Source organism: Cucurbita maxima, unplaced genomic scaffold (assembly GCF_002738345.1).
Source record: "Cucurbita maxima cultivar Rimu unplaced genomic scaffold, Cmax_1.0 Cma_Scf00018, whole genome shotgun sequence".
Taxonomy (NCBI): Eukaryota; Viridiplantae; Streptophyta; class Magnoliopsida; order Cucurbitales; family Cucurbitaceae; genus Cucurbita; species Cucurbita maxima.
Genome location: NW_019272034.1, coordinates 4531617 through 4544831, shown reverse-complemented (window position 1 = coordinate 4544831; position 13215 = coordinate 4531617). Strand labels below are relative to the sequence as shown.

At 32.9% G+C, this 13215-nt stretch overlaps 1 protein-coding gene across 1 annotated transcript; it reads right to left on the bottom strand.

Annotated features, from left to right (window-relative positions):
* Positions 1-11691: 11691 nt before the first annotated feature.
* LOC111493215 (transcription factor MYB8-like) lies at positions 11692-12945 on the bottom strand. The gene is made up of 3 exons (XM_023142861.1): positions 12746-12945; positions 12524-12653; positions 11692-12438 (listed from the first exon to the last, which is right to left on the bottom strand). Exons 1-3 carry the CDS (start codon positions 12876-12878, stop codon positions 11868-11870), a joined length of 834 nt encoding a protein of 277 aa, XP_022998629.1. The 5' UTR covers positions 12879-12945; the 3' UTR covers positions 11692-11867.
* Positions 12946-13215: the final 270 nt, after the last annotated feature.

The window sequence follows — 13215 nt, the reverse complement described above, 5'->3', positions numbered from 1 at the left end:
CCTATAGTGATCACGACAAAGTTGAAAGTCTAAGCACAATTGATTTAACAAGCTCATTCCATGAGGATCAATTTGAGAAAGTCGAGAACAATGAGTTTTTTGAACGTCCACTAGAACGTGTTCATCTAGAAATGTTTATGTTCGTTTAGTAATGTACACTCAACACGAGTTATATTGAAGAGTGCAACACCATGAAGTTATTACCAATGTCCACCACCTCTAAATGACCATCAATTCACTATCAATTCTCACTAGCATCAGAAGAACCATCATTGATCTATGATGTAATAAATAGTTGTTGACTATATGATCATAAGGGTTAGGGTGCACACGAAACAATCTAACCTAAACCCTAAACCCGAAACCCAACAAATACGATCAATAACATGCCCTTCCTTAAACTAACAGAACCAAACAAATATGTTTTTTTTAAAAAAAATAAAATTATGTAGGCCCAATTAGCCTTCTCAAGCCCAGTTAGCCTTCTTAAAAAACAAATATGTTTTTTATTTAACAAATGAAAAATTCAATTTGGAAATTTTTTATAAAAAAAAAAATATGAGATACATACACATCATACATACAGAGGAGCGTGGAGTGGGGCGAGGATTTGGAAGGATTAGGGGCAGTGGCAGTGGCAGGGACGGGGATGAAGGATCCCCAATCCCACATTTAGCTAACGAGAAAAAAATTCCTCATTCTCTCTCTCGTTTCTTATTTAAACAAAGATTTTATCTCGGAGGGTATCCTTACAGAAGTCCAATCGAATTAAATGGACATCTCTAGAAATAATAAGTTATTAGCGATTTTGACCCAGTAAAATTATTAAATAAAAAATTAATTGAATAAATATAATAATATTAAAATAAAATGTGAAAGAAAAAAAGAATGGTTAGCATTGAAAAAAAATGATTTTAAGGAAAGAAAGAGGTTTGGTATGGGAAAGTAATAAAAATACAAAGTTTGGTTAATGCTATGAGCAAACTATGGTGATGCCATGTGACAAGCCATAGATTATTATTAAATTAAGATAAGTATTAGGTGAAGTTTGCACACAAAGCCTTCCTTAATTCCTGCATTTTTTTCATCCAAAAACTCTTTCTATTTCCGTTCTTATCTAATCAATCTTTTGAAAGGGATCGATACCTTTATTTTTCTAAACTATAGACAGTTATTTTCTTCTGTTGTCTGGACAAAATTTATTTATTTATATTTATTGTGTTGTTCTTAAACAATAAAATAATATTTCGAACTCTCCGTAGCTAATTTATTTTAATGTTCGAACAATTATTTATTTGGAGGCCCAGCACATTAAAATAATGCCGTTTTATTATATTATATTAATTAATTAATTGAAGTTATTGAGGTCATAAAGTATAATTAAATAGAGGGAGATGGAGTTAGAACTTGTCACAATCTTGAGATGGAAACAGCCAAGGAAATTAGGTAAGAAATAGCGTGGATTAATTGGATTTCCTTCCACAGACCAAATTATATATATTATTCAGTTTCAATTCAATTATGATTTATTTTAATATTTATTGATTCTCGATTAAAACATTACTAAAAAAATAATAAAATTTTAATGTACGTAATTTAAGGTTCCTTGAATTTATATGGCCATGTCTTCCGTGTCCAATCCCCTATGGGCAACAATCAGTCTCCCTAGTAGACTTCTAGCTAGTTCTTTCTCCATGATGCTTAATCAATTTCACTATTAGGTGCAATTTGTGCTCCCCAAATGAAGTTCTTGCTATGGAGTGTAATTAGAACTCCCTTAATAATTTACACATGCTACCCTCACGGTATTAATGTTCATTTCATGGTACTTGAGGTTTCGTGAGCTCAAGACTACGACTCATCATCTACCGACTTGTTCATCATGATACGAATGTAGGTCCTTACTTATCTACATAAAATGCTATTATGCACTAACTAAAGCTCCTCTATTACTGTCATACATTGTACTATAGGTGATAGGGGGTGACTCCACGTGTCTCGATACTTAGAGAATCCTCGTCAAGTGAGGGGAGTTCACAACTAGGGTTTCCCCTCAATCATCCCCATGTAACGCATACATCATCAGAAGTTCCATGATCCCAATTGTGTGTCATAATCAAGGATTGAGAACCTACGTGACTAAATTATCTAACACGTTTGTAATACACCTTGAATGTACATGGTAACTAATGATACCATAATGGTATACATGTAGATTTAATCCTCCACATTTTTACAGACAGTCGAATCATATGTTTTCATCTTAAATGAGCCATGGGGTTCAAGGGACATCTAATTATGTCTAATTCTATTGTCCACTTTGAGCATAAGCTCTCATGGCTTTGCTTTCGGCTTCTCAAAAGGTCTCATACCAATGGAGAGAATATTCCTTGATTATAAACCCATGATCATTCCTTAAATTATCCGAAGTGGGACTTTCATCATCCAACACGCTTTAGTATCATCGTATCTAATTAGGGTCTCAAACTATTCTCTTCGTCCCTTAGATTTCAACGACATATTCATGCATTATCAACTCCTAATCAACTATGTCTTAGCCTTGATAATCAATAGGAGCGTACACATGCTCAAGTCCAACAAATCCGACTAATTTTAATGGTCCATATCTATTTTAAATGACTATAAATTTCAGCATTAAATAAAAATAAATCCAACAATTAAGATTAAAATATAAATTATGGATTTAAGATTAAAAGTTAAAATATTTTTGGATTAAGAAAATTAATTAATTTTACCTTAATTTCAGTCCTAATTAATATCAGGATGCACCGAATCTATTATCATACGATGCTGAATAAATAAATAAAATAAATAAATAAAAAATAAATAAAAAAAATAAAAACCCCAAAGATTTTAATGAAAAAGTGAATAGGTAGTTGATTCTCTTAACATCATATCCCTACCAACCTTCACCCATCAATATTGTTTCTCTCTCCAAAAAAAAATTTGTGGGCCATCATAACAAAAAATATGATTTTTAAATTAATATTTTATGACAATAATAATTTTGGAGTTAATTGCCTTGATATTAATTATTTTTTATTTTTTATTTATAAAATTTCATATATGATTTCCCATAAAAAACCATCTTAAAAAGACTATTGTACGAACTATTTATCACAATTTTGCATATTCTAAAGACTAATTTTAATATTTTAAATTATAATATTCTTCAAACTATAAAAAATTGTATTTACATTTGTGTTTGTTATATAGTTTAAAATTATTATGGAGGAAGTTTTAGTTTACTTAAATGAAAATATTAATGTAACACTAAGTTATATATCATATTATAACTTTAGGTTTAAAAAAAAAAACACAAAATTAAACCTTAAAAAAACATGAACAAAGTCATATGTATGAAATCTGGTTTGAGTTTATTCATTCTCTTCACTTTTTTCCAAGTCTTTTTCATATTTTCCTACTCCCATGAACATGTGTTGCTCGCTCGTGGAAATAAAGTTCGGGGCTCTCTCTCCACATGTACAGGCATGTTTGTCGACTAATCAATTGTACGTGTGATGTGGCTATAAACAACATCACAGTTCGTCGGCATGTGACACCCAAGTAAAAGAGAGGTACGTGAATAAATCAAGATCACATCTCAAAGAGAGCGATCCTGAAGATAGAATTGAAAGTTACTACCTATACCAATAATATGCACCTTCCTTTTCAGTGGTTCAATCATAAAAACATCATAATAAAACATGTTTTTGTCTAGAGCAATTCTATATTGGGTAACCTCATATGACTATCCAGACTATCAAGTGCCGAATCCGAAATTTACGTGTACAAATAAATTATTTTTATTAAATGTTTATAAGGAATTAAAGAATTAAAAAAAAAATACATCATGTTAGGTGGAGTATTATATTTAGATAGTTGTCAACAATTTATTTAGAGCGTCAAACAATAAACTATGTGTTCGTGTTTCCCTCCTAAGATCTCATCACGTAATTAATATCTTTAGGGTCTTAACATATAAAATTAAACTAAGATCAATATTATATCAAGGTTGAAGCTTAAAGCTGGCATGTGGATGAAACATAACTTCAACGCATAACGAATTATGTACATATATTGTTGACATAAGTGAGATAAATAATTATTTTCTTAGACTATGATGTGAATTAATATAGGCTTTGTTTATAATATATGGATAGATAAGATTGTGAATGGGAATAATTAAATGAATCAATTTAAAACAATATAAGATTGGTGTGACACATTATTTTTCTCTGGGTCTAAGTTGGTTGAATATTAGGTGTTTAATTTTTTTGAAAAACCCTATTTTATTTTCGCGCTGTTTCCTTTAAATTAATATAGATTGCCGACCATGGATCATTGTTTATTTTATCTCTAACACATATTCAAACTCAAATAAATAGTAGTAGACCCTTTGCAAAAATAATAATATTAACTAATTCATTAATTTGTATAGTTTTGCTTTTCATGATGTGTATACGAATTGAGTTGGTTTGGAGAAATTTCTTTTATCAACTCGAAATTTTGGGTTAGTCTGGTTGGTGACCCGAGCAACTAGAATATAGTTCACAACCCAACTTAACCCAACCCACTATTTTTTTTTTTTTTTTTTGTTGGATTGGGTTGGGTTGTTAGATTGTTTTATATATATATATATCAATTCATCTATAATATACATTACATTCGTGACTATAATCACATAAAACTCAATATCAAACATTCACAAGTCACAACATACGGCTAGTATCAGTTACAAATGTCAAATATTCTTAGTAATCTTAAAAGTAGGGTAAAGTTGGTGTAACAGCTCAAGCCCACCGCGGGCAGATATTGTCCTCTTTGGGCTTTTTCTTACGGGTTTCCCCTCAAGAATTTTAAAACGTGTTTGCTACGGAGAGGTTTTCACACCCTTGTAAAAGAAATGTTTCATTCTCCTCCACAACAGATGTGAGATCTCACAATCCACTCCCCTTTCAGGGCCTAACGTCCTTGTTGACACTCGTTCCTTTCTCCAATCAATGTGAGATCCTCTAATCCACCACTTTTGGGACCCTGCATCCTTACTAGCACACCACCTCATGTCCACCCACCTTCGTAGCTCAACCTCCTCGCTGGCACATCACCCGATGTCTAGCTCTGATACCATTTATAGGGAAAGCCCAGAAGACCATATTTAATATCTACTAGCAGTGAACTTGGGTTGTAGTGATCCTATCTTCGAGTTAGTAAAAAAAACGTCCAACCCAAGAACTGACCAAATTCAAACTATATTAATAAACGACAAAACGAGAAAAGTGCATAGGAGAATCGAAATAGGTATAGAGAAGTTGAAAGTTGGTGATGATTCTAAAGGAAGAACATGTGGGGTCTAAAGAAAGTTTAAGATATGTAGCCATATAATTGTGTTTATGGTGAAAGGGAATAACAATAAGAATAGAAAAAGGGTGATTTTAGAAAGGTGGTGGGATTTGTTTGGGTGGGCAGACTCTGAAATTCCATACCCATTAATGTGAGAATCCCATGCCATGATCTGTAACACCACATGACCTTTACTTTATATTTTAATTTTGTATAAAGCTAATTGGGTGTAGAGATAGAGATAGAGATAGCGATAGCGAGGTAGGGATAGCCTATGATGCCACCGCCCCCTAACTCTCTCTACCTTTTTAAACTAACCAACTGTTTTCTACTTTCTTTTCATTCAATTATTTTTCAATCACTCATTCGGCTACCAAACTCCAAACATATCACATGTTCTTCTTCTCTCTCATCCTTTGCTGGATATGTTTAAATAGAAGGGAATAAAGTAATGTTATGTGTAAATGCATGTGGTGGGTGCTAACGCGTTAATCTTATTCATAACTTTTAAAACGCTCTTATTATTGTCTCTGTCATATCCCACATTAGTTGGTCTGGAAATCTTTCATTAATACACGCTTTTTAAAACTTTGAGAGGAAGCTCGAAAGAAAAAGTCCAAATAAGACAATATCTACTATTCACTCTTCCTTGAGCTATGTGCTTAGTTAGAGTCCTAAAGTTGGCTAGTTTCATGGCTCGGGTTTGTTTCTGGCCCTCACAGGCTAATAAGATCATGTACTCTACTTACTCATATTCCGAGGGAGTAAGTCGTTCATTGAGGTGCACTTAGCCACTAGTTTCCTTCTTTTCAAGGTTCATCAAGTCATTGTGTTTCATACACTTAAGTCGGGGTGTGTATTCGCTAAAGATAGGTGATCTCTAAATCTACCTATAGCTCCATATGTGCCTATTACTAAGCGCTAGCTACAAGTTTCCCTAATGACACTTACAATACTCCCTATTCCTACATTATTCCATGCTAGAGAAATTCAAGGTTGGGTCCCCACTAGGCACAACTGGAAGTCCCCTAATGACACCTAACAATGCTCCCTGTTCTTAGGTCATTCCATGTAATAATCCAAGTAAAATAATAAATAAATAGAATTAAAAAATTGCAAATAAGCTTTGTAAGGAAGAATCAATTTTTACAAAGAATCGATAAAAATGGTCGATAATAGCGGTGAACAGAATTAAAAAAACAGGATAAAGATAAGGTAAGATTTAGAGATGATTAAATTGTTTTTCATTGTTTGTATGAAAATAATATTATAAAAAATAATATTTGGATGGTAGGATCCTCAAATAATAATAAAATTAAGTTTTATTACCGAACACAATTACAAATAATGAAAACATAGAATTCAACTTTCACAGAGGCAATTGAGTGAATATTCAAAATAGGTGAAGCCACAACATAAGTGAGAACAAATTGGAAGAAGAAAAACAAGCAAATTTGGAGCTAGATAAAACTTTGGCTAAGGCCAACCAAGTAAGTGGTCTTACTATCGGTATGGTTAGAAATTGATGTTTTGTATGATGACACGTGCCCCTTAGTTCTGCATGTGTATATGCTTGATATGTGTGATATGTTTACGAAATGATATGAATATGATATGTTTGTGAAACAATATGAGTATGATATGTTTGTGAAACGATATGACTATGATATGTTCATGAAATGATATGACTACGATATGTTTATGATATGATATAACTATGATATAGTTATGATATGATATGTATGATGCATTTATGAAATTTATGAAATGATATGACTAAGATATGTTATGAAATTATATGACTATGAAATGTCGGTGATATGTTATGTTATGATGTGACTTGTGGATGATATGACATATGTTATGGTGTAATATGTTTGACTGTTGTGATGTGTTTTATGATATGATATGTTGATTGATATGTTATATGCATGATATGACATAAGACCATGTATGATTTCAACCCCGATACATGCCTTAAAGCCTATGCTGAAAAATGATATGATATGAAGGATAATGAGGGGGTTGTTTTACATGATAATGAATGAAAATGTAGGGACCTCATGCATCATTGTGTGTTCATGCATCGAGGAATATCCCCTTATTATGATGGTACAGACGCATACATTACGAGGCAGGAAAACGATTATCATGTTTATCGAAATGTTGTGACAGTCGCTATTCCTAACATGTGTTCGGCAACAACATCTCCGGAGAATGCTAGCTCGACTAAGAAAGGGGCCTAGAAGGTGTGCAAACCGACTGGTGGGTCCATACTCGCACGTGTGGGCCGTGTGTAGAACAGTAAATACACATTCAATTACTCGTTTAGGATAGCCGTATAAGGGAATATAGACTGAAAGGATAGATCTCATTCATGATTGTATGTATTTGCATCTAATCCTCATAGTTGCTTAAAAAATACTAAGTCATGTGCTACTTCTATTTTAAGTAAATGCAAGACAAAGGAAAGGCAAGACACCCTTGTATGACTGACGATCGCATCGCAAATGGAGACATAGAATAATTGTATTTAATTTCTTAGACTTTAGGTTAAAATAGGATGTCTTTAGTTTTAATGTTTATTTGTTTTCCTTAGTATTTCATGTTTTAATGTCTTTAGTTTTAATGTTTATTTGTTTTCCTTAAAATAGGATGAACTTTGACAAAATGGCTGATATATTGGCTTGGTCTTGGTCTTAGTGGTTGGTCTTAGTGGTTGCTGAGTGTCGTGCGAATTTCACAATCCCACTAAGAGAAAATAGGTTGGTCAGGTGAGCTATGAGTATGTTTATGTATGAGAATATTCTATATGGCACCATATCACTATACAATTGATTATAACGTAGAACTTCATCATGAATATTGAGTTACTTGGTTCATGTACAAATGATTTATTTTTTAAATTTCTTTCGATATTGATTCCTGTATATTGATTTATCTTTAATATTTTGAATCTACCATATATATATATATATATATACACGTACGAAAATGTAATATTTAACCATTTAAATAATATTCGAATATTGGGGGAGAGATTAATAAAAGTAGGTTAGAATAGTATGTAGATCCCATCAAACAAAATAAGAATTAATTTAGGGTAATTAGATAATGGAGAGTAGGTTTTGCCCACTCCCACTAAATATTCTCATAATTTACCAAATAAAAAAAAATAAAATTTGAGCTCCCCTTCTAGAAACTAAATTTTTTATTTTTAACCAAATAATTAAATGATATTTAAATTATAGGGTAAAAATAGAAAAAAAAAATCAATAATATTTTATATTTGAATTATTAATGAGTAACAATAATAAGAAAATAAAATGAGAAGTACAAATAAATAAATAAATAAAAGAGCGTGCAAGTTATAGCATATGAATCGATTGAGTTACAATTCAAACGTCTAAGTTAAAAGGGTTCTCTAAGCCACAGATATGATATTTTGAGCATAGGTGAAAAATATTTTTCATCCAAGATTCATATTCATACAGTTTGGTATCAAGCTCACTAAATAACATCGTCAAAGTTGGCTTAAAGGCTTATTATGATACTCTTTTTAGTCTTTTGTTAACCTACTATGATCAAGATACACATTTACATAAACTAGTCTAGGAACCTTTTCAAATGATATAATTCATGTATAACGTGAAAAATAAGATTTTGAGATGAATGTACTATTTTAAAAATAGGGTACTAGAGGTAGGTCCATTCCATCTGACCTTGGTCAGAGTGTTTTTAGTAGACTAAACACTTTAGGACCGTGAGAGGTGATTAGTAGTTGAACCTATAATTCTCTAAAAACTAAGCACTTTAGAACTAAGTCCAACTACTTCCCTTTTTGCGCACATTCGAGCCATTTTCTCATCTCCTTATTGCCTTGGCTCAACTATTTGGCGGTTTTTGACATAGGTGGAAGGTTTGAGGTCATTATAACTACTATTTAGGAGTTTAAAATATTCGGAACCAAATTGGATTAATTAAAGGAGTTAGGTGACTTATTTCCTTAGAGATATTTTAATTATGATGTTATGGAATACCATAGTTATACTTAGATCTCGAAAGTGGGACCCAACGAACATCAACCCAAAAAATTGGTGATTCCGACGTAGGCCTACAAGTGAACTCACTATTTGAATGTCTATGGCTAGGTTGGATGAATTGTATGTTGTATGAATAATATGTACTATGTAGCTTATCTACATGTTAGTACTTGTACGATGTGATGTTTATAAACTTTATGTGATGCATGTATTTCTAGTATGTCAATCCATTTATGTGATGCATGATTTAAAAATGTGAGACCTTACACATGTTGTATGTCACGATCATGGAATATTTCTCCAGTGTGCTTTTGTAGGAACACGCATTCTATGATATGATACACGCTTATTTCTTTTTATTGGTTTTCGACAATATAAGTGTACGTTAGTCCTAGTTTAGGGATATGTATACAGTCCGCCTAGTAAGTTTATGTGCACATACGTGAACTATGTGAGAGAAGTTTGAAGTTGGGCATTTAACATAAAGGTGACTCGAAGCGTAGTAGGTGATGATTGAATGAGAGTGCTTTCAAGTTGAGCGTAAAGTAATTGGTAAGTAGGTGCAAAAAATTAATTTGTTTGTTGCAAGCATTCACGCTTTGATCTTTGATATTCAAATTAATTGATAGTCTACTCTTTGATGTAAGTTTATATTTGAAATTTAAAAAATATGTGTGTTTTTGGTGCATCTATGTTGTGAATTGAGTACCCATCCATGGTTGAATGAAGATGACCAAAAGTCATAGGCTAATAAATTCCCAACTCCCACCCACTTGTGCAACTCTCTCAACTTGCTCCCATTCAAACCCTAACTTCTTCAGCCTACAAATCAACACTAAGAGAAATATAGATGTATATTTATAATTTAGATATTTTATGGTTAATTCTCGCCGATATTTTATTTAACGACTCAAGTTCACCGCTAGCAGATATTGTCCGCTCCAATTCATTTATTGTCCAGCGTCCTCTTGACACTCATTCCTTTCTCTAATCGATGTGGAACTCCTACAAAATTCACCCCATTTGAGGAACAATCTTCTCCTTGGTATATCGCCTGATGTCTGACTCTGATACCATTTGTAATAATCCAAGTCCACCCCTAACAGATATTATCCTCTTTGAGTTTTCCTTTTCGAGCTCCCATCAAAGCTTTAAAATGCGTCTGCTAAGAAGAAGTTTCTACACCCTTATAAAGGGTATTTCGGTGTTTCGTTCTCCTCCAAAACTGACGTGGGATATCACATTTTATCAAAAAAAAAAAAAAATGGTAAAATTGAAATGGGGATAGATATTATTTGGAGTAGGTGAGAAGGGAATTTAGATTGAGAGACATATTATACCTAATTAATCGAATATTATGCCATTTAAATAAAATAAACAAGAATATGTATTTTATAATTACATGGGTATATTGAATTCTTTCGAGCTACGATGGTTCGTGGATAAGTTTAAGTTTGGTCGAATTAGGATATTTTTTTAGACCCAACCTAATTGTTCAGATTGTAAATTTTTTCAACTTAAACGATTCTTATTAAATCGTATAGATTAGATTGTGTTGGGTTGGATTGATGTTAGTTTTTTTGAGTCATTCAAAACCCCCTCCCTAAAATGCCTCTTTTTCTCTCTATTATTATTTACCTCAAAGAAACAATATATATATATATATATATAATCTAGTTATTTAAAATAAAAGTAAGAAATTAAAATTTATAAAAGAGGTTAATAATTAGTAATTAATTAGGTTAGACCAATAATTATTTTTTATAAATTATTTAATATTAAACTTAATTAGACCACGTTTTTTTAGTTTATTTAATATTTAAAGTTAAATAGTCAATACAGATGTTTCCAGCTTTTGTCTAAGTTAAATTTTTTTTTAATTGCAATTATAACGTTTTAAACCCATTAACTATATTAATAAAATAAAAGTGGGTAGTTTTAAGATTTTATTACACACAAATATTTAAAAATACAAAATATATATATATAGAAATTGAAGATGTATTAAAATAGAGAAATTTTATGTTTTTTTTTTTTTAATTTTATTATTATCTAATATTCTAAAACGCAATCATAAATTACAATAATTTCCACGACGCTTTATTTGACTTTATTTATTTATTAATTTTCTTCTCAACTCTTTAAATAATATCTAAAAATGTAATAAAAATTAGGAGAATTTCATTATATTAATATCTAAAAAAATTAATCAATCCTCTTTTAGTAAACAAGAGGATATGCAATTGAGGATTTACATATTAATTTTAACTATAATGGAAAATTACCCAAAATTAATTATTTTTAATTAATTTTTATTAATTTTGGAGTAAATAAAAATCTGTTAATCTACATATCTATATCTACATTACAATAATTTAATTTTTATCTAATCAAAGTGGTGGGAGACTTAGATTTCATATTATTCTCTTCTTCCCCCACAAGCTGTTTGTAAAAATGTGTCTATGAAGAACCCAGAGCACTTGGCCGGACCCCAAACAACCACCCCTTGGAATTCTGGCAATTCCGGCGACACTCGCCACCGTTGTCCGATCCCAATTGGCAACACAAACACAGTGACCCAAACTGATACGGGCTTCTTTCTCGCAATCTCGACTCTGCAGAGCTCCTCGGCGACCCTCTGGCTGTCTCTCCCTGAAATGGGTGCAGCCCAATTGAAAGCTCCAAATTCACCTCTGTCTTCACATGGGTCGCCGCCGGCTCCGTCTCTGTGGTGGTGCCGCTGCCTTCTTCGTCGATGTCCAACGACGGCGCGTTGATGATCGTTGGCTTCATAATCGGAAGCTCTGCCACGGGAACAGAGGAGGAAGAAGAAGAATTGTTGGTGTTGGTGTTGGGATATTCATGATTTAGGTACCCGAAACGGGTGGAGACGGCGGCGGATTCGTTAAGAGGGCGGTGAGTTTGTGGATCAATGCCACGGCTGATTAGCTTTCTCTTGATGTGGGTGTTCCAATAGTTTTTGATTTCATTATCCGTTCTTCCCGGCAACCGACCCGCAATCACAGACCATCTAAAACAAAAACAAAAACCCAGATCAGAATGAAACGAAAGAAACCAAAAATCAAATGGAATTTGAAATTGGATCGGTGACTGACTTGTTTCCGAGAAGGCTGTGGAGTTTAACGATGAGTTCATCTTCCTCGTCGGTGAAATTGCCACGCTTGAGATCAGGGCGAAGGTAGTTGATCCAGCGAAGCCTGCAGCTCTTGCCACATCGAAGCAATCCTAAAAACCAAACCCAGATGAGAAAAGAAAAGAAAACCCATAAATGAGGGAAGGAATGAAAAAGGGGGAGAAATGGGTATAAGAATGAATACCAGCGGCTTTGGGGAGAGTGCGCCAACAGCCCTCGCCATGGAGGCGGATGTAATCGACAAGGCGTTGGTCTTCATCTTTGGTCCAAGCGCCCTTGTTGGTGTGGGCTTTCTCGCAGCAAGGGGATCGCCCCATTGAAGAAGAAGAGAAGAAGACGAAAGGCCTTGGAAGAGGGGGAGAAGGGGAGGGATTTATATTGGTGGGGGGTGGGGGGTGGGGGGAAGAGGAGCTTTTAAGGAGTAATGGAAATGTGTAACCAATAACCACTTCTCTTTCTATCTTACCAATCTTACCAATCTTACCAACTTGGTCAAATCCAACCCCACACCCCATAATGCTCTTTTTTCCCCCTTTCTTCTCTCTCCTCTTTCAATAAGTGTTGGACTTTATTTATTATTATTATTATTTTTTTTTTTGGTTGTCCTTTTAAACAACATTTTAATAAAAATACCCTTCAATATAAAAATATTTT

Bases quoted from the DNA above. Each gene is read 5' to 3' on its own strand.
- LOC111493215 (XM_023142861.1), bottom strand. From the start codon at position 12,878: ATGGGGCGATCCCCTTGCTGCGAGAAAGCCCACACCAACAAGGGCGCT. The intron at 12,654-12,745 runs GTATTCATTCTT...TTTGGTTTTTAG, and splicing joins CACTCTCCCCAAAGCCGCTG to GATTGCTTCGATGTGGCAAG. The intron at 12,439-12,523 runs GTCAGTCACCGA...TTTTTGTTTTAG, and splicing joins CACAGCCTTCTCGGAAACAA to ATGGTCTGTGATTGCGGGTC.